Genomic DNA, 21,441 nt, shown 5'->3' on the forward strand with positions numbered 1-21,441 from the left:
ATGCTTTGTAGGTTAGCTAACACTAACCTGCAAAGTCTGAGGGGGAAAAAAGGTGAGTTTAAAGCAAGCAAGGATCGGGTAACGTTGTTACTTTGTAACAATACATCAGGGGATCGAATGTTGAAACCCCTCCTAGTAAATCGATCTCTAAGACCACGTGTTCTGAAAGGCAAAGATCTAAAACAGCTGCAGTACATTAGATGGCTAATACAAAGGCCTGGGTAACAACTGTTGTATTTACTGAATGGTTCAATAATTGCTTTGTACCAGAAGTGGAAACATATATGAAGCAAAAACCTCTCGATTTTAAAGTTTTATTAATTGTTGACAATGCACCTAAATCATCCACATTTAGAACATCCAAATTGCACGTAATGTTTTTTTCACCCAATACAACAAACATTATTCAGCCAATAGATCAAGGCATAATTGAATAATGACTTTCAAAAAATGTGTAATGGATAAACTAGAAAATGAATCCTTAACACGTTCGCTGCCACGCTACTTCGGCATAGTCTGTTCCCATACGCCGAGCAATTTCACTTCTTCAAGGTCAGTACGGTAATCTCGTTGCCTGCAGTAAGCGTCATACGAGTATACTTGTAGCTGGCTTATGTAGCTCATATACGAACTACGAGTATACTCATAGTTGGCAGCGAACGTGTTAACAGTAACTGACGTTTGGGGGAAAAAATTTCTATTTTGAACTGTTTAAATCATGTTGCATCTGCAATCGCAGAAATAAGACCACAAACTTTAAATGCCTGTAGGAAAGCAGCTTGGCCTGGATGTGTTGCAAACAGTGCAACCATTCAAACATCTACATTATCAGCTGAAATCATTGCTTTGACACATGAAATTGATGGAGAAGGTTTTGATACATTTAGCCAGCATGATGTGGACGAATTGCTTGTGGATAATGCCTTAAGTGACGATGATATTATTGGATATCGATCAACTTTAGCTGTCATCGAAGATTCAGAAAATGATAGTGAAGCGGAAGAAAAAGCTGTTCCCCTCACTGCAAATATAATTCGAGAAGGTCTTGAACTGTGCAATAAATTGGAAAATCATTTTCTTGTTAGTGACAAATTCTGAACGAGCCTTTAAATTCCAACGTGAGCTGAAGAACTATATGTCTGGATATCGCGAGCTGTATAAAAAATTAGTAAAATCATCATCGCAAAGTTTAATCACTGATTGCATTGTCAGAAGAAAAAAATCAGCACAGAAGGAGGGTGAAGCTAATTCTGTTTGAGAAGAATCATTGCCTTTACCATACAGATCTCATGCGCTGACTATCTCTTCTGGTGATGAAAGTGATTTCGCACCAGTTCGCAAACTTTGCCGAATATGGTCTAATAGCAACAATAATTCTGACGAAAAAATGTCAAAAAAATTGTTACTTTTCAATAAAATTAAATGAATAAGGTTTAAAACAAACTTAGGCATTCTTATTTTCCTGAATTTTTATAAACTTTTTTGATGCGATTTTAGGTTTATTTTAATTCATTGCTTCGGTTTTATGGGATTTTAGAAAAGTATAGAACGTATCCCTAATTTTTCAACGTAAATTAGGTCTTTTTTTTGTGTGGTTTTTTATATGCAGTTTTCTGTGGAATGTATCTACCTCATAAAAATAGACCCAACTGTGTGTGTGTGTGTGTGTGTGTGTGTGTGTGTGTGTGTGTGTGTGTGTGTGTGTGTGTGTGTGTGTGTACATACATACATACATACACACACACACACACACACACACAAGGGTGGTCTGAAAAGTTCTCGGCCTCAACCATAGATGACAACACTATTGGCAAGATTTCTTTTTTTCTAAGTTGTAGTTTGTTTTGCACAGCTGCCTGAAGCAAAAGTGTTATCTGTATCCTTTAAAATGGATAAAATTGAGTATCGTGCGGTTATAAAATTCTTTGTAAAAGAAGGTTTAATATCAAAAGAGATTCATAAAAGTTTATGGGCACTCTTCTCCTTCATTTTCGACAATAAAGTTTTTTTTATTTTCACTTGTGAAACTTTGTTTTGCATACTTGGGAAAAGGATTAAAACCAAGTATATAAAATTTCTTGGTAGCTTTAACGTATATTATACCCAAGGTAAAAAACTTTCTACATCTTTCTCTCATCCAGAGATTTTTATGAAGAAGGTCATGCACCTTTTGTCTACTTGTATATGAGATATATATGACTTTTGCATTACTTCAACTTTGATATCTGGCGTGGAGGGAATCAATCGACCGTGAGATGCAGTGATTGATTCATTCAATCCAATACCCTTGGAGGGTAATGGATGGCAATGCTTAGCTAATGAAGTTTTAACTGAGGCTCGGCTATTGCTGTTACCCTCCGGCCATGATCAGAGCTTTAATAGCTCAATACCACCTTATACCTACACTGTCCTCTACAGATAATGGGGAAGATGAAAAGCATTCTTGCTTCGCCCCTTTAAGCCAGTCCTTATAAGGACTATAAGGACTTTGATATCTCTCCCTGGTCTGGCTTCCACTGAAGAGACTTCACAATTGAAACCAATCTGGGTAATGGCCCTTCCCATTATGCATTGCATTATACATGCCTGAAAGGAGGTGCACTTTGCATTATGGGATACATACTAAGGTAAGTGATATAACGTCATTAGCCTCTATATACAAGTAGGTCAGAAGTGAATATATTTCACACACTTTGTTTTGCTTACTTGGGAAAAGGATTAAAACCAAGTGTATATAAAATTTCTTGGTATCTTTAACACACACACACACACACACATATATATATATATTATATATATATATATATATATATATATATATATATATATATATATATATATAACTGGTTTTGGGAATGGCGATCCCATGTGAAAATATTGCCATTCACCAACCTGCACTTGGCCAGTGTGGTGAATTAATGGCCTAACCTTCTAATATGAATCCGACAGAAATAAAATGGCCCTCATTCCCCGGAGGCCGGATTGCTACTACCTATGGCAGCAGGCAGTCATGAAGGCAGAGGGTGCTAAGAATCCCCAGGTAACCAGATCATGCTGCCATTGGAAACTAAAGCTTGGAACATTAAACTATAGGACTCTGAGCAGTGAGGCCCGGTTAACTGAACTAACTGAAGAGCTAAAGCAACTAAAATGGGACATTCTTGGACTATGCGAAGTCAGATGTAATGGTGAAGAAATTCTTCGATTAAAAAATGGAGACATATTATATTATAGAGGTCAAGATAAAGAAAGAATCAGTGGAGTTGGATTCTTGATCAACAAAAAACTGAAGAACAACATAATAGAATTTGACAGTGTATCCGATCGAATAGCAAGTATTGTTGTTCAAATCTCGAAAAGATACACTCTTAAGATCGTCCAAGTCTATGCGCCAACGATAAGTCATATTGACGAAGAAATTGAAGCCTTCTATCACGATATATCCCAGCTCTACAATAAAGGAAAACATCATTTCAGAATTGTAATGGGAGACTTTAATGCTAGAATTGGTATTCAACATTCTGATGAAAGCTCAATGGGAAATTTTGGATATGATATGAGAGATGACAGAGGGGCAAGGTTAATAGAATTTGCAAAAAAAGAAAACCTGTATATCATGAATTCCTTCTTCAAGAAAAAAAACACGTAGAAAGTGGATATGGAAAAGTCCAAATGGAAAAACTAGTGAAATTGACTTTATCCTCAGCAATAAGAAAAACATCTTTCAAGACTGCTCTGTTATAAACACCTTCAAGATTGGAAGTGACCATCATATGGTATGCAGTAAGATTCAAATAAACTGCCAAAAAGAAAGAAGAAAAATATTTCGGAGATCAAAGCAAAACATAGATGTACACAAACTCAACATTAAAAAAGATATATTCCAACACGAACTAAACAATAGATTTAAACATCTTATTATAGATGACAATGCAGATCTATCAGAAAGTAATGACATTATTATCCAAAACCTTTTACAGTGCTCACTTGAAATAGCTGGTACCACAGAACAGAAACAAGACAAAATCTCTGAAGAAACAAAACAGGTTATGAAGAAACAAAGAGAAATGAAACAATCAATTAACCTACAGAATAAAATTGAATACACGGAATTGTGCAAAACAATCGGAAAACATATCACAGAAGAAATAAGAAAATTCAATTGTAAATTCATACAACAAACAATTGAAAACAACCATAGTCTCAAAAAAGCCAAACAGCAATTGATGAACAGCAAACAGATGGTTTCAGTCAAACTACAAGACGGGACCATCACCAGAGATAGATATGCTATAGCAAAAAGAATTGAAGAATTCTACTCAATATTATACCAGGATGATGAATTAAATGAAGAAGAAGACAACTACAACACAGCTGAAGTACCACAGATTCTACCAGAAGAAGTTATGCAGAGCATGCAAAGCTTCCAAAATGGGAAAGCTGCAGGCAAGGATGGAGTTATAGCTGAACTTCTAAAAACAGGTGGAGAAATAATCTATGAACTCTTAGCAAAACTATTTATTTTATGCCTGAAGAAAACTGATGTACCAACAACATGGAAGAAGGCTACCCTAATTCTGATACATAAGAAAGGTAAGATAGAAGACTTGACAAACTATCGACTTATCAGTCTACTATCAGTGGTCTACAAAGTGTTTACAAAAGTCTTAGCTAATAGACTTTGTGCAACTCTGGACCTAGCACAACCAAAAGAAAACAGGCAGGCTTTCAAAGGGGTTTAGTACAATGGATCATATTCAAGTTGTACAGCAGATTATTGAATGGTGTAATGAATATCAATTACCACTATGTCTTGGTTTTATTGACTATGAGAAAACCTTTCATTCACTTAAAACTTGTGCAATACTTAAAGCATTACAAAACCAACAAGTGGAAGAGCCCTACATCAGAACTATCAAATCAGCATACACCAATGCCACAGCAGCAATTCATTTCAATGGAAACATCTCTACTGTGGGAATACAGAAAGGTATAAGACAGGGTGACACAATATCTTCAAATTATTCATGGCATACCTAGAAGAAATATTCAAACTTCTTGATTGGGAAGAGAAAGGTCTAAAGATAAATGGAAGATATTTAAGCCATTTATGCTTTGCAAATGCCATAGTTATCTTTACTTCAACTGCACATGAATTACAGACTCATATCCATGAGCTTCAAATTGCTAGTAGAACAGTAGGCCTAAAGAAGATCCAAGTAATGTTCAATAGTTATGTCCAACCAGAAATAATAAAAATCAATAATGAGGAAATTAAGTAAGTAGATCATTACATATATTTAGGACAACAAATATCAATGGAACAAAGTATCATGGATGAAATTAAAAGGCGGGCAATGCTTGGGTGGAAAGCATTTGGAAAATTACATTCAATATTCAAAAGCCAACTACCATTATGCCTGAAGAGAAAGGTTTTTAACCAGTGTATTCTTCCTATACAGACATATGGCTGTGAAACATGGACACTGAATGCAAAGGAAATTCAAAAATGAAGAACAACACAATTTAGTATGGAAAGAAGTATGCTTGGTATCACAAGATTGGATCACAAAAAGAATACATGGATAAGAAATCAAACCAAAGTCTCTGACATCATAGGAAGAGTGAAACATCTAAAGTGGCAATGGGCTGGGCATATTGCCCGAAGACAAGATCAGCGATGGACAAAAGAAGTACTGGACTGGATTCCACGAGAGAAAAAACGACCACAACGCCTGCCTAAATCACGGTGGATTGATAATATCATGATATTTACAGGAGTGACATGGAAAAGGAGAGCCATGGACTGAGAGTGTTGGAGTAATCTTGAAAAGGCCTTCATCCAGCAGTGGATCGATAATGGCTGATGATGATGATATATATAACTGTCAATTAGTACAAGTAGGTCAGAATGTGAATATATTTCACATGCAAAACTTTGTTTTGCTTACTTGGGAAAAGGATTAAGACCAAATATATAAAATTTCTTGGTATCTTTAGTATATATATATATATATATATATATAAACTGTCAATTATTTTAAAGTGTTCTAGGCCATTGAAGTGGGAAAACTTGCGTGCTTAGGAAAACCAATAAACCAATCCCAAATACACAATTGAGCCATATAATAGCTAACAACACCTAAAGAAGAGGCATAAAGCAGAACAACCATGAGGAAATGATTAGAGTGAAAATCTTTGAGAGGAAGTCATCATTTAGCTGGATTTCCCTTTTTCTCAATGGAGTCGAGCATTTTTAGGGAGACTTAGATGGATTGGGATTTATGCATGATGGTAGCAGTTGACAAGTCAGAGTTAATGAATTCAAGAGAAAAGGGTGTCTAGTTTCAGAGGCAAAGGAATTAATATTTTCTTTATTTTCACAAACATATGAGCTTACATACCTATTCTGAGGCAACATCTCTCTCAGAATTCATTTCTGAAATTAAGGATTCCACAACCATGTTAGAATAACTCTTTTTATTATCCCAACGTTTCGATCTTCATATCAAGATCATGATCTGGAGTATACATAAATATACAATACCAGCTGTGTTACATTTCAAACCGTAAGCTAGAGAAACAATGATTTGATCACATGCTACTCAGTGGCATGACCTCTAGTGAAAAAAAAACAAAAAAAAAAACATCAAGCTAATTTAATTTTTGATTACATGAATAAACATTCTTGCTTACAGATGGTTTTCCTTCCAGTAACAGTAATGTCTTATTTCTATTATTACAATTGTTATTTTTGATTTTTAAAAAAAAATAATTTATAAATTACACCATGAATAAACTTTCTTATAGTTTTTTTTTTTTTTTTTTTTTTTTTTTTTTTTTTTTTTTTACAGCGATGTCCTATTTTTCAGTATTAAAGTTGTTATTATAGATTTAGGATCCTGGATTTTCTAGAGTCCTGTTTATAGTTGTTCTTAGACAGGAAGGATTCGTGGGACGAATATATGCCTTCTATATGTATGGGATTTTTAGATCATCATTATTGTTTAGATTGGGGTGGTTGATAATGCTCTATCTCGCAAACTTCCTTAAATTTGCATTCATACCATGTTTTGGTGTGATGTAGACAACTAGTGATTTTCCAGTCAATTCTATGTAAGGTGTTCAGAGCATGATCAGAAAGGCCAGCTTCACCATAATTATTATATTTGATGTGTCATTTATTTATGTTCATTTTGTCTGATCAAAATTGTGCGTCCTGTTTCTCCTATGTATGGTATGTTGCAGGTGCAGTAAATACGGTATACTCCAGGGTGGGCCAGTGGAGGGAGAGGGTCTTTGGATGAGTTGAGTAAGCTTTTTAATTTTGCAAGAGGTTTAAATATGGCTTTGAGGTTGTATTTTTGTAGTACTCTGTTTATTTTGTCTGATGTCCCTTTAATTTAGGAAATGGTTATAGTTTTACTGTAGTCTGGTTTGTCATTGAGGTCTTGTAGAGAATTTTGTTAAGTGTTTTGGCTGTATTCATTTTTTTGAAAAGTATTACGGATCACTTTAAATTCGTTTTTCAGTGCTTGTTCACTGGAGCAGATCTTCAAAGCCCTGTTTTTTAGAGTATTGATGACACCTAGTTTTTGTACTGGGTGGTGGTAGGAGTTTATGTGTATATATTGGCCAGTATGTGTCAGTTTCCGGTAAACAGTGAAGGAAAGACTGCCTGAGGGAAGACGTGTCAAGTGTATCTAGAAATGGCAGTGTGTTATGTTTTTCAATCTCAATTGTGAACTGTATACGTTTGTGTTGCTCGTTTAGGTGGCTAAGGAAAGTGTCTAGTGTAAAAGCGCAATGTATATACTTCCGCATGGAGGAAGCACTTTTCAGAGAACAAATCCAAGCTTCCAGAAAGAATTTAGCCGCAAAACCAGCTACAAAAGGAAAAAACGGAACTTTCAAGCTACGTAAACGCAGATATCTGAATGATCCTGGAAAAGATTACTGACAACATGACGAACCACATCCTCCAAACGAAGAAAGAAAATCTAATTTCCAAATCCCAAAGACTAAAAGATCGAAAGAACCAGCCGCCATATTCAAATTTCTCCACAATGAACAATAACAACCAACCAAAATCAAGAAACAACAGGAGCCACCAATCACCGACAGGTAACAATAATGTAGTTAACCTATTCGACCATGCTCTAAACAAAGACGAAATCTGAATACTTAACAAAGGTTTAAATTATGCCATTAGCACCCAAGTCAATAAACAAACTTGAATTTATTTGTAATATTGAAAGAGGCCTAAGATTCATCCCAAATAACATAGCAGATAAAAAAAACGTTTAGAAACCGCCAGAATTTTAAATCATTACATTAATAACAACAACCTAACTCAACATGAACACGAAATAACAGCGATAAAATCACTAAGGTCAAATCCAAATAACTTAATAACCAGAGCAGATAAAGGAAGTGCCACCGTTATCTTAAACCGAACCACTTATGTGGAAAAAATGAATCTGCTGGTCTCGGACAAATTAGTTAACTATAACCCAACTAATAGAATCAAAAAGAAAACAGAGAATCTACTTAAGTCAATTACCATATGGCCCGAAGATATGGTCAAAAAACTATTTCCACACTACGCTCGTTTCCCCGAGAATTTACAGGCTACCGAAAATTCACAAAGAAAACACACCATTAAGGCCTATAGTCGAAGGGATTGATAGTCCGACTTATCACTTAGCCAAAAAATTAGTGGCAACACTCAAGGAGTTGGTAGGTCACCCCCCCCCCCCCATATCAAAAACACACAACACTTCATAAACATCATCAAAGATTTTACATTAGAAAAAGATGATCTATTAGCCGGTTTTGATGTCTCTGCCCTCTTTACGAATTCCAATTAATGACACAATTCTTCTTTTACAGAACAAATTTCCTCCAGATATCATGGGCTCTTTGCACATGTATTACATTCTGGTTATTTTGTATGGCAAAACGCTTTCTACCTACAAAAAGAAGGCACAGCTATGGGCTCACCATTATCTCCTCTCCCCCCCCCCCCGATTGCTAACTTTTATATGGAACATTTTGTACAACTTGCTCTAGGTTCCTCCACTTTAAAACCCAAAGTTTGGCTCAGATACATTGACGATGTTTTCGCGATTTGGTCTCATGGCCACTAGACACTTTCCTTAGCCACCTAAACAAACAACACAAACTTATACAGTTCACAATTGAGATTGAAAAACATAACATACTGCCATTTGTCACACGTCCTCCCTTGGGCAATCTTTCCTTCACTGTTTACTGGAAACCGATACATACTGGCCAATATATACACATAAACTCCTACCACCACCCAACACAAAAACTAGGTGTCATCAGTACCCTAAAAAACAGGGCTCTGAAGATCTGCTCCAGTGAACAAGCACTGAAAAACAAATTTAAAGTGATCAGTAATACTTTTCAAAAAAATGGATACAGTCAAAACACTATTAACAAAATTCTCTACAAGGCCTCAATAAAAAACAATGACAAATCAGATTACAGTAAAACTGTAACCATTCCCTACATTAAATGACATCAACAAAAATACAACCTCAAAGCCACCTTTAAGCCTCCTGCAAAATTAAAAAGCTTACTCAACTCATCCAAAGACCCTCTCCCTCCACTGGCCCACCCTGGAGTATACCGTATTTACTGCACCTGCAACATACCATACATAGGAGAAACAGGACGCACAATTTTGATCAGACAAAATGAACATAAATAAATGACACATCAAATATAATAATTATGGTGAAGCTGGCCTTTCTGATCATGCTCTGAACACCTTACATAGAATTGACTGGAAAATCACTAGTTGTCTACATCACACCAAAACATGGTGTGAACGCAAATTTAAGGAAACTTGTAAGATAGATTATAATCAACCACCCAAAAAAAATCTATAAGAAAGTTTATTCATGGTGTAATTTATAATTTTTTTTTTTTTTTAAATCAAAAATAACAATTGTAATAATAGAAATAAGGCATCACTGTTACTGGAAGGAAAACCATCTGTAAGCAAGAATGTTTATTCATGTAATTAAAAATTAAATTAGCTTGATGTAATTTTTTTGTCCCCTACTAGAGGTCATGCCAGTGAGTAGCATGTGATAAAATCATTGTTTCTCTAGCTTATGTTTGAAATGCAAATGCAATCAATAAATATATATACAATACAAGCTGCGTTAGCAGCTTGTATTGTATATATATTTATGTATGCTCCAGATGAAGATCGAAACGTCGGGATAATAAAAAGAGTTATTCTACCATGGTTGTAGAATCCATAATTTCAAAAATGAATGCTGATCACCGTGTAACACTAAAAGAAAGGAACTCTCTCAGAAGTCGGGCATAAAGAAAATCTTCGTGCCTCAGTACTGTACTTCCTTATAATCCACTGAACCTCTTCAAAAAACAGAAGTCTTTCATTAAGCACTACTTTAATATCCAATAGCTACTTGGATCAGACTTTTAGGGGAGGCCTTTGTCTAGCAGTGGACAGAAAATGGCTGAAGAAGAAGTTATAATTAATAACATCTTCAAAAATATTATATCATTACTATACCAATCCAAAGATTACTTATTTTTTAATATGTAAAAACTAAAACTAAATATTAATTTTAAAAATGTGAAATTAATGAATCTATAAGAATTTTTAGTTATAGATTCATTAACTATAACTAAAATAAGTTAGAAGACATCCAACTGTGAATCATATGTCACTTCCTAACATATGTTTGGCAATTGAATGTTTTTGTAACTCGCTTAACATTTCATCATATGAAGTTGATAAGATGTTGAGATTTAAAAAGTTGAAAGATAAGTTCTTTTTGAAAATAATTAGCAATAATTGATTAATTTTTTTTCTGGATATTATTTTTATGAATGTTTGTTTGCTCATAAGGGCCATTTGCTGGTTGTCAGGTTTTCAAAAGCTATTATCTTTGTTCTAAGCATACTGTATTGTACATCATAGTACCAATGCATAGAATAATGACAGGTGATTTCTGCCTGTTTGAATATGTTTGCTGCAACATGAGCAAAATGTATTTGCTTCATAGGGTGAAAAATGAAAGGATGAAACTGGTGAATGCATGTGTCAGAAGTTGATATTTAGTTTTAGTTTTCACATATTAAAAAAATAAGTAATCTTTGGATTGGTATAGTAATGATACAATATTTTTGAAGATGTTATTAATTATAACTTCTTCAGCCATTTTCTGTCCACTGCTAGACAAAGGTCTCCCCGAAAAGCCCTCCATTCAGTGACACGGCGTTCCATATGTCTTTAATCTCATCTTCCCACCATTCCTTTGGTCTTCCTGTAACTCTTTTTCCATCTCTGTAAAATCATTCAGAGCTCAACATTGCCCATTTTTGATTATTACTTCTTGCAATATGACCTACCCATTGCCATTTGGATCTTTTAATGGCTGATATAATGTTTCTAGTCTGAGCGCTGATCCAAGTAGCCATTGGATATTAAAGTAGTGCTTAATGAAAGATAGTTCTGTTTTTTTTTGAAGAGGTTCAGTGGAGTATAAGGAATGTACAGTACTGAGGCACAAAGATTTTCTTTATGCCCAACTTCTGAGAGAGATCCTTTCTTTTAGTGTTACACAGTGATCAGCATTCATTTTTGAAATTATGGATTCTACAACCATGTTAGAATAACTCTTTTTATTATCCCGAATTGGTAGCTCCTCTGAGCAAGCAGTTTAATTGAAGCCTCAATTCTGGGAGGGTACCCAGGAAGTGAAAAGAGAGCAAAAGAGTTCCACTGCCTAAAGGAGGCTCCAAAACAGATTTGCAAATTACAGGCATGGTGGCTAAGGTATTGAAGATGTTGATAAGAAAAGAATTCAAGTCTGGATGAACAGGAATATAATACTTTACATGGGGCAGCAAGATTCTATGAGAGAGAGAGAGCGATCTTGTCTTACTAATTTGCTTACTTTTTTTATAGTAAGGTGACAACTGGGTTGGATAAAGGAAATGGCTACTCAGTGATTCTGCTGGATTTTGCAAAAGCATTTGATTAGATGCCACATAAAACTTTGTTGCATAAATTAGATCAAATTGGAAGTTTGAAGTGACTTGAAAAAGGTTTATGTTTGGTCTCTAGAGCAGGGCCTTCCAAAAGAAAAATGAAAAAATACAAAAATAATATAAAATTAATAAAAATTTGGGAAAAAAAATTCCTTAGCTCACTCACAGTACAAATGTACTATAGGTAGAAGCCGTTTGTGGGTAAGAGCTGGAAGGGAAAAAAATGGAGATGCATAGCTTCTGATATGGATAAGAGAGTGACTTATGGGCAGATATCAGAGAGAGTGATTCTCGTGGAAAGGCTTAGACGTTGGTTATGCATTTTTACTATATTATTTCAGGAAATTACAACGTACTAGGATATACATTAAAATAAATTTTAATATATTTCTATATTTCGGCAACGTCACGCTGTCATTTTCTGTCCTACTTCGGCTAAACAGGCAGGACAGCAAATATCAGAATTTCAGAACACAAGGGCTACATCCGGTTTCACCAATACAGCCACTCTGGTCTTGATGACCATGCTCTGGATACCTGCCATAGAATACGGTGGAAAAAAGCCAGGATAATACACCGTAGCAAATACAGATATGAAAGGCTTTTCATAGAATCAGCTTCAGCCCTAAGAAACGAGCCAAACCTCAACAAATTTGGCTGCATGAGGCTTCCTCAAATTTGGGAAACCTACATCAGAAGACCTTCAGCCCAATCGCCCAAGAATACCAACATCGCCCGCTATAGGGCACCATCAGGACTTTAGGAGAAATAATAGAGAAAAAACAATTACTCATTTATTGTTTTTGCTGTGCCTGCGTGCACGTATCTTGTACCTAAGTTCTTGAAAATGGCAGCGTGACGCTGCCGAAATATAGAAATATATTAAAATTTATTTTAATATATATCCTAATATGTTGTAATTTCCTGAAATAATATAGTGAAAAATCAGAGAGAGTGGTGTGGGGAGTTGAATCCAGGAGAATGTAGGTGACTGGTGGCATACTGAGGGGCTCAGTATTTGGCTACTACTGTTTAATTTTTACATCAGTTGTTTGCTGATGGTACAAAGTTAGGAAGAAAGATAGTCAACAAAGATGATAGAGATCCTACAGGATGACGTGAATAGACTATCAGTATGGACAAAGGTAAATAGTTGCCAGTTTAATGTGGTCATCTGTAAGGTCATGCACTTTGGGATGAAGAACTCATCATCTGTGTAGTATATTAATGGAACTGTGAGAAATTAATGAGGTCAGAGATTTGGGGTTGATTGTGGATAGAGAGTTGAAATTTAAAGGACATATTTCAAAGGCGTCTGCGCGGTTAGTCTAGTGGCTTTGCACTTCGCAACCATATGCCTGGGGAAGGAGTGTCCTAGGTTCGATTCCCGTCGACGATGTGAGGAGCTTAAGGATCTTCTTCAGCCATAGTCAAGTTAGCTGGTCTTGGGTGTGGACAGAGAGTTTTTTCCACCAGTTTATCTGAGGTTTTTCATCCCGCAAACAGGCAACCTGGACTCGTGAACACACAGGCTACAGTCATAAAAATACGCAAGGAAGGCAACAGGAAACCACCTTGCATCATTATCTCCCTAGTAATCAGCTGCAACCCTCTCAAAGAGAGGAAGCCACAGGATCAGATCAGATTTCAGAGGCAGCCAAAACAGCACATCAGATTATATGGTTGCTGTGGCATGTCTGTGAAATGTAACTTATGAAAAGAGTTTGTAGTTCTTTGGGCATCAAAAACTAGCTGATAGGAGGAAATATGATACAAGCATATAAGTTGTTAAAGGACTTTATAAGACTGACACCAAAGACTTTTTTCAATACAGTTAGGAAAGGAGACAACAAGAGTTCACTCCTGAAAATTGTATAAGAGTATGGTTAGTAAGGACGTTAGGATGATTTTTTGCTTGGAGTGTTCAATGAGTGAGATGGGTTGCTAGAGATGGTTTTGAGTGCATCTTCAGCCATCAAGGAGAATAATAATTGAACACTCCAAGCAAAAAATCATCCTAACGTCCTTACTAACCATACTCTTATACAATTTTCAGGAGTGAACTCTTGTTGTCTCCTTTCCTAACTGTATTGAAAAAAGTCTTTGGTGTCAGTCTTATAAAGTCCTTTAACAACTTATATGCTTGTATCATATTTCCTCCTATCAGCAGTTTTTGATGCCCAAAGAACTACAAACTCTTTTCATAAGTTACATTTCACAGACATGCCACAGCAACCATATAATCTGATGTGCTGTTTTGGCTGCCTCTGAAATCTGATCTGATCCTGTGGCTTCCTCTCTTTGAGAGGGTTGCAGCTGATTACTAGGGAGATAATGATGCAAGGTGGTTTCCTGTTGCCTTCCTTGCGTATTTTTATGACTGTAGCCTGTGTGTTCACGAGTCCAGGTTGCCTGTTTGCGGGATGAAAAACCTCAGATAAACTGGTGGAAAAAACTCTCTGTCCACACCCAAGACCAGCTAACTTGACTATGGCTGAAGAAGATCCTTAAGCTCCTCACATCGTCGACGGGAATCGAACCTAGGACACTCCTTCCCCAGGCATATGGTTGCGAAGTGCAAAGCCACTAGACTAACCGCGCAGACGCCTTTGAAATATGTCCTTTAAATTTCAACTCTCTATCCACAATCAACCCCAAATCTCTGACCTCATTAATTTCTCACAGTTCCATTAATATACTACACAGATGATGAGTTCTTCATCCCAAAGTGCATGACCTTACAGATGACCACATTAAACTGGCAACTATTTACCTTTGTCCATACTGATAGTCTATTCACGTCATCCTGTAGGATCTCTATCATCTTTGTTGACTATCTTTCTTCCTAACTTTGTACCATCAGCAAACAACTGATGTAAAAATTAAACATAATACTATAAACATAAACATAAATAAATGATAATACTAATAAATTTTGTTAGCATATAAAGTTAATTAGCAAAACTAGCTAACTTCACATGCTTACCATATTAAATGTTTTGTTGCTTATGCTTTGATACATTTGATAAGTTTTTCATTCCTTCTCTTTTGTAATGGTTTAAAAAAATGTTCCATATTTCCATCTTTCCCATTATTTTATTTTGTTTGTGACTACAAATATTTAATTTTTATTCATTAAATATGCATGATTACTTCACTGTATAGTTCACTGCTTTGGCTTGCACTTCACTTGTATGGTACTTTTTTTTATATAAGATTAAACTTTTATTAATTTATATAAAATCAAAAATGGAGGTAAACTCATGTTAAAACTTGTTTATTTGTAGAAGTTTTGCATAAGTTTCATAGGCATCTTCAGTAACAGAACAGCAATCAAACAATAATAGAAAATTCTAAAAAACACCAACTTAGTACCTAATGATAGAATATTGTAGTTATCTATCATATATAAAATATATATTTATATATATATATATATATATATATAAGATGATAAACATTTTAATATCTTGATATAAATTCTGTAACACTTTTTCAGAATATCATTTAAAATTTACTTCTCTATTGTTGAGCAGAAAGAATATTTTGCATTAAATTTAGACTATGCTCATCAATTGCAAATCAAAATGCACTGCTTGAAATCTATTTCATTCATTATTTCATTATAGTTATGATTATGCCAAAGCTTCTTTTCATTATCCTCTTTTCCTTCACTTTGCTAAGTAGAAGCAACGTGAAGGAGAAGAGATGTAGAATGAGGTTATGGAATTAATTTTAAACTGTTCATTTAATTAAATAAATAATAAATTAAATTTCATATTATGACTTATTTTATGTAGGTGCTACTGTGACCAAACAACCCTCATTAGTTACTTCTCGGGGGCAGCGTTCAATGACTGCTGGATCAACAGCCTCTCCTGATGGGTCTGTGTCCTCACAGGATCATTCTACACCAAGCATCCATACTACTGGATCTGGACCAATTTTTCCCTCAGGACATGAGGTTTTGCACTTTCTGGAACAAGTCTATTTAATATTAAATTTGCCTACAAAGCATATACTGTAGAAATAGATGATATAATCTTTTCTATCTAGTTATATCCTGTTCTTTTATTCATCTGTTCAATTATTCAGTCATTTGTTCAAATGATTGAATAGTTGCATAACATCTGTAAACTTCTTTATTTCAATGAGCACTGTAATTCTTCATAGAAATCCAAACAAGAATGGAAAGTTAAGCACCATAAAAACTAAAGTGTCTGTAACTTCTTGCCTGTCACTGAGTGGAGTCATTGTTGGGCCTCCTGTCCTGGAGTGATAAGTTTAGTGATTCTGTAAGGTCACTCAGTGAGATTATGAATGATCTTGTAGATCATTCAGAGTTTTTGGAGAGGTATTCCTGCACTTTAAAATACCTCAGTAAAGGTCGAAACCAGTTTGGGTAGTGGCCCTTCCCATAATGTATAGCATTATACACACCCTAAAAGATGTGTGCTCTGCAGTATGGACTACTAAGGCACTTGATGTGAAGTCGGCCTCTATATACAAACTGTTGTGAAGATACTTCACATGCAAACTTTGTTTGCTTACACTTGGATAAAGGATTAAACCAAGAATATAATTTCTTGGCGTCCTTAATTTACAAAATCTTCCAAATTCACTTAACAGATATACATGGTCTCAATTCCAACATTAAGAGCAGTCACTTTCATCCCCAGTCTACAAAACTCAAGTGCATCTGTACATATGCTCACTCTGACGTACTATGTCAGAGAACATCTAAGAATTGCCTAGCTTTGACCTTTGGCTGAAAATCTCTCTCTCTCTCTTCAAAAGAACCAACAGGGAAACTTGCCTGATGTCCAAGTTGAGCCTTCTGGTCTCTTGTCAAAGCAATTAGTTTGTAACTTCTCTCCAACGCTTCTTCCATCCCCTTGTATCTATATTGCTATATTGCATCATTGCCCATAGAAAATGCCATTCATTGTGGCTTCACACATTTCCTCAAATGTATGCATAGGTGATCTTAGCAAATGTCCCTCAGCCATCCCAAATTCTCATCACTCAATGCCTTCTCTCCTTTTGTCGAAAGGGGATTAGAAAATCCTGTCTAAATTAGATACCAAAAAGTCCCCTAGCCCTAACAGTATTTCTCCAGTTGTCCTGAAGATTTGCACTCCAGAGCTGACTTCTATTCTATATCATCGCTTTATTCCCTCTTACTCCACAGGCATCTACCACACTTTGGAAAATAGCCTATGTCCAACCCATTCCCAAGAAGGATGACAAATCCCTACCATCAGACTACTACTACTACTACTACTACTCTCTCTCTCTCTCTCTCTCTCTCTCTCTCTCACACACACACACACACCTCAATCCTCTCTGAAGTAATGAAGAGAATCATCAACAGCCAACTTCTATGCTACCTTGAAGACGCCCAACGTAAATGCCTGCCTGCCTGTGTGGATTCCATGGGCTGCCTATCAATGGGGAGATCTACTTATATATGTCACCCATCTCTGGAATAATACCATGGAAAAGTTTCGTGAATCTGAAGTGGTTGCATTCAATATCTACAAAGCCTTTGATTGGGCCTGGCATAAAGGCCTACCAAGTAAGTTTCCATTATTTGGCCTTCCCTGTGACTTCTGTAACTGAGTTGCCAGCTTTCTGACTGGATACTCACTATGTATGATGATAGATGGCTCCTTATACCCTAGCTATACAACTAATGCTGGGGTTCCACAAGGCTCTATTCTTTCATCACCCCCCCCTCTTCCTTTTGTATACCAATTACTTCAGCTACCAGTCCAATACACAGTGTTACTGATGGCACATTGCACTCCTTTTCATTCAACAAACAAATTGCTACTACTTCAAGATTGGCACATATTGATATGCCAATCTTGAACTGTGATGTTGAGTTGAGAATTGCTTTAGTAACTGACTTTATACCATTTGCCTTAGTTCCTTGATGAAAGCATTGGGGGGGGGGGGGTCTTGTTTAACTGTGCAATGCCCCAGCTGGCATGAAATTCTGTCATGTTGTACCATCATTTTTTTTTTTTTTTTTAATTTTGGTTTAAGTTAATAAGAATGCAATTTAGTCAGCTAAATATCAAATTGTCAGCCAAACCTCGTTTGTTCAGAATCCTGGTTGAAAATCTATAGTGTAGTCACAAGAACTTGAGGACTGGATTGGACATTAGGTCACAAACCTTGGTCAGTTCTCTGCATTAGTTTAAAAGCTACGTGCAGGTCTCCTCCCAATTATCCAGCTTTGACCCTTAAGTGACCCATTAAGTGTGTGTTTATTTAATTATATACAAAGGTGCATTGGGTGTCAGTTTTATTTAGAGCCTTCATAGCTCAGAGCCCTCTGGCTGGAAAGACCAGGGTTTGAATCCTGTTCTGACATGAAGAACCTTTATTTAGGCTTTCCTATCAATGGTGAGTTAGTTTCATACAAGGTGAAGAGTTTTTCTCCCAGAAACTCGGGTTTATCATCCCTCTAAACAAACAAACTGACCCTACGAATACACATATCTACAGACAAAAGTACATGGACAAGGAAGGCAATGATAGAGACAGTCACAAACAGAGCTTTATTGATAACACAGAAAAAGCAGGATTAGTTCTTTAATTTTTGTTTATTTTATTTTATAAAACTTTTGAAATGTTGCAGGATAATTTCTTTTCATTTGAGAATTAAAAAAAAAAAATGATGATACTTTGTACAACTAATTCATATATGTAAAACTTCTTTTGTCCAATTAGCTGATTAGAATTTTCTTATGATTATTTGAATTTAATATACTTTTTTAATTTACAGGACCATGGCGAACAGTCTAGTCCACGTCATTCTATTGCCTCTAATACTAGTTCCAATCTCAGTTATCCTCCCAGTCCACGAGAGAGACGAGCAACAGCTCCAGCAGCAACGACATTAATAACAGAAGATCATGGTTCTTCCAGTTATGAATCCCAAAGCTAGAACTATATTACTTTTTAGGAACAAAACTAAGCATTTCATAGGTGCAATTATTTCCACATTGCGTGAAACATGAAGCATCACATCTAAATAGCAGGCAGTTTCTTAATGATAAAATAAAACTATGAAAGGAATATAAGAAACTGTGAATACAGAAAAAAATAATAATAAAGTATATAAATAAATTCATCAGTTTCACAGCATTTGGAACAATGTTTTTTGGAAACATAGTTCGAACAGGATTTATAAAAAAAAAAAAAAAAAAAGAAAAGAAATAACTATCATTTCTTGTCATCTGCATCAACATTAACGTGTGCCAGAAACAGGATAGCTCATTTTGTTTCCTTTTCACATTACTAGACAAAGAATATTTTTTCATATATCTGCTTTAAGTGGTTGTGGACATGGAGACAAGTGCATTTTTTCTGGATTTATAGGTATATAGATTAATGGTAAGATATACTCTTAAAGAAAATGTTCCTTCAGCGTCTCTCCATTTTCTTAGGAAGGGCTTCCTTTGAAGTTATATTAACAAGCAAGAGTGCACGGTCATGAACAACCATAGGTGACTTGGTTTGAAGGTATTCATTAAGAGAAGAAGAAATGTGGAATGATTAGCTTTATCATGTACAAAAATTCATGAGTTGTTTTTATCAAATTAAGTGAAAAAAATTTCACACACATACATACATAAATATGTACTGGTTATTATTCATGAGTTGTTTTTATCAAATTAAGTGAAAAAAAAAATATATATATATAATGCTAATTAGCTAAATATGTATGTGCCTATATGTATATATAGGCACATACATGTATCTATGCTATATTTTTTTTAGGTACCCTTTTGTTGCTCTCAGAAAAGTTAAAAAGATTTTTAAAAAATCACTGAATGAATGAATGAAAGAAGTTCATGATTATCTTTCATCACTTTCATCATTTTAGATTCATGATGGTTATTAAAGGTATATAGTATTTTGCTGTTCTGTGTCAAAATTTAGGCACAGACAGCAATATGCATGAACTCAGGAGAGGGCTAAGTCTGTATATATATATATATGCATAATAAATAAATATATATAAATAAATATATTAAATAAATAAAGAAATATATATATATATGAGAAAGAAATACAAAGAAATTTGTTGTACTGAAAGATATATAAGTGCAGATATGTGGTGTTTCTCTAAGTCCTGCATTGTTGCTGAAAGAGAAAATTTATTTATTAGTAAGTTAATAAATTGCTGTTATTTTACAGTTCATTATATATACAGTATATATATATATATATTGAATTGCAAAAGACAGCTTAACTTGTATTACATTACTTAAATGTCATAAATGGAACTGTGTCTTAAAGGAGGTCCATGCTAGCAGCTGTCTGTTATGGATTTAAGGTAAAGTGAAACCCAGAACCAAATATAAAATAATTTCTGCTAGTTATAGTTAACAGTTATTCTCTAAATCAAATATATTGTTAAAGCCAGGTTTAATATAATACCTTTTCTCCATGCCACATAATAGCAAAACTTTTTGTTACTGCTCATCTTTGTTAGAAATATGAGTTTTATTGTGAATATTACTTAAAAAGAATATTATATATATATAGTATACAAAATATTCATTTAAATGATTCATGGGACAAAAATTTTAATAGTGTTTTTCTAGTCTTCAGTGTATTTTTGTAAATTGAATATATCTTTATATTTTATTGTTTTTCTTTGGTCCAGTTTACACGCTTTTTTAGTTTTCATATGTCAGTACTGACAACATGTATTATTTATCATTTCAAATACTGAGGTAATTTTTTTATCTGCATTTAATATATATCTGTGACAAATTATTTTTTATATTAAAATATTTCACTGCTTTTTTTAAGTACCTTGACTTTGTTATGGTTTTCCTTTGTTAAACAAATAATTTTCTGATTATTGAATAGCTACAAATCTATTTGAGGAAATGACTTGCAATACTTATATGCTGTGTATGTTTGCATTTGTAACCTCTCGATCAAACCATATGTGTACAGATAAGCACATGCATGGCCATGTGTATATACACACATGTATATACACGCACACACATACTGTTTGTAAGTTCAGCTATTAAGTATTTAGCTTTGGGAATAACAACAACAAAAAAAAGCTGAGTCAGTACTGTGTTTATATCTAGCTTTTCTAAAAATTAACATCGTTCAAAATAAAAAAAAACTAAAGTGCATTCTTCCACAAAGATTTTCTTTCTTATACATTATGTTTAATTATATTTTCACTATAAGCCATCATTCAATACTTGGAAATTTGAAGATTAGCCTAAAAATTTGCAACTAAAAATGCCATATATACACACACACACACACACACACACACACATTTTTTAAAAGAATTGAATGACATAAACCGAGAGTTTATGTCATTCAATT

General features: G+C 34.8%; 1 protein-coding gene across 1 annotated transcript in view; it reads left to right on the plus strand.

The window, feature by feature from the left end:
- Positions 1-19,096, plus strand: part of LOC150101467 (serine/threonine-protein kinase Genghis Khan-like) — an 896,778-nt gene extending 877,682 nt beyond the window's left edge. Inside the window, 2 exon segments of the mRNA XM_090400803.1 lie at positions 15,864-16,027; positions 18,860-19,096. Of these exon segments, the coding sequence (XP_090256929.1) occupies positions 15,864-16,027; positions 18,860-19,021 (326 nt within the window). The 3' untranslated portion in view covers positions 19,022-19,096.
- Positions 19,097-21,441: the final 2,345 nt, after the last annotated feature.

The sequence above is a fragment of the Typopeltis vanoorti genome, chromosome 11 (assembly GCF_054136105.1).
Source record: "Typopeltis vanoorti isolate ZY-2024b chromosome 11, IOZ_Tvanoo_1.0, whole genome shotgun sequence".
In the NCBI taxonomy this organism is placed as follows: Eukaryota; Metazoa; Arthropoda; class Arachnida; order Uropygi; family Thelyphonidae; genus Typopeltis; species Typopeltis vanoorti.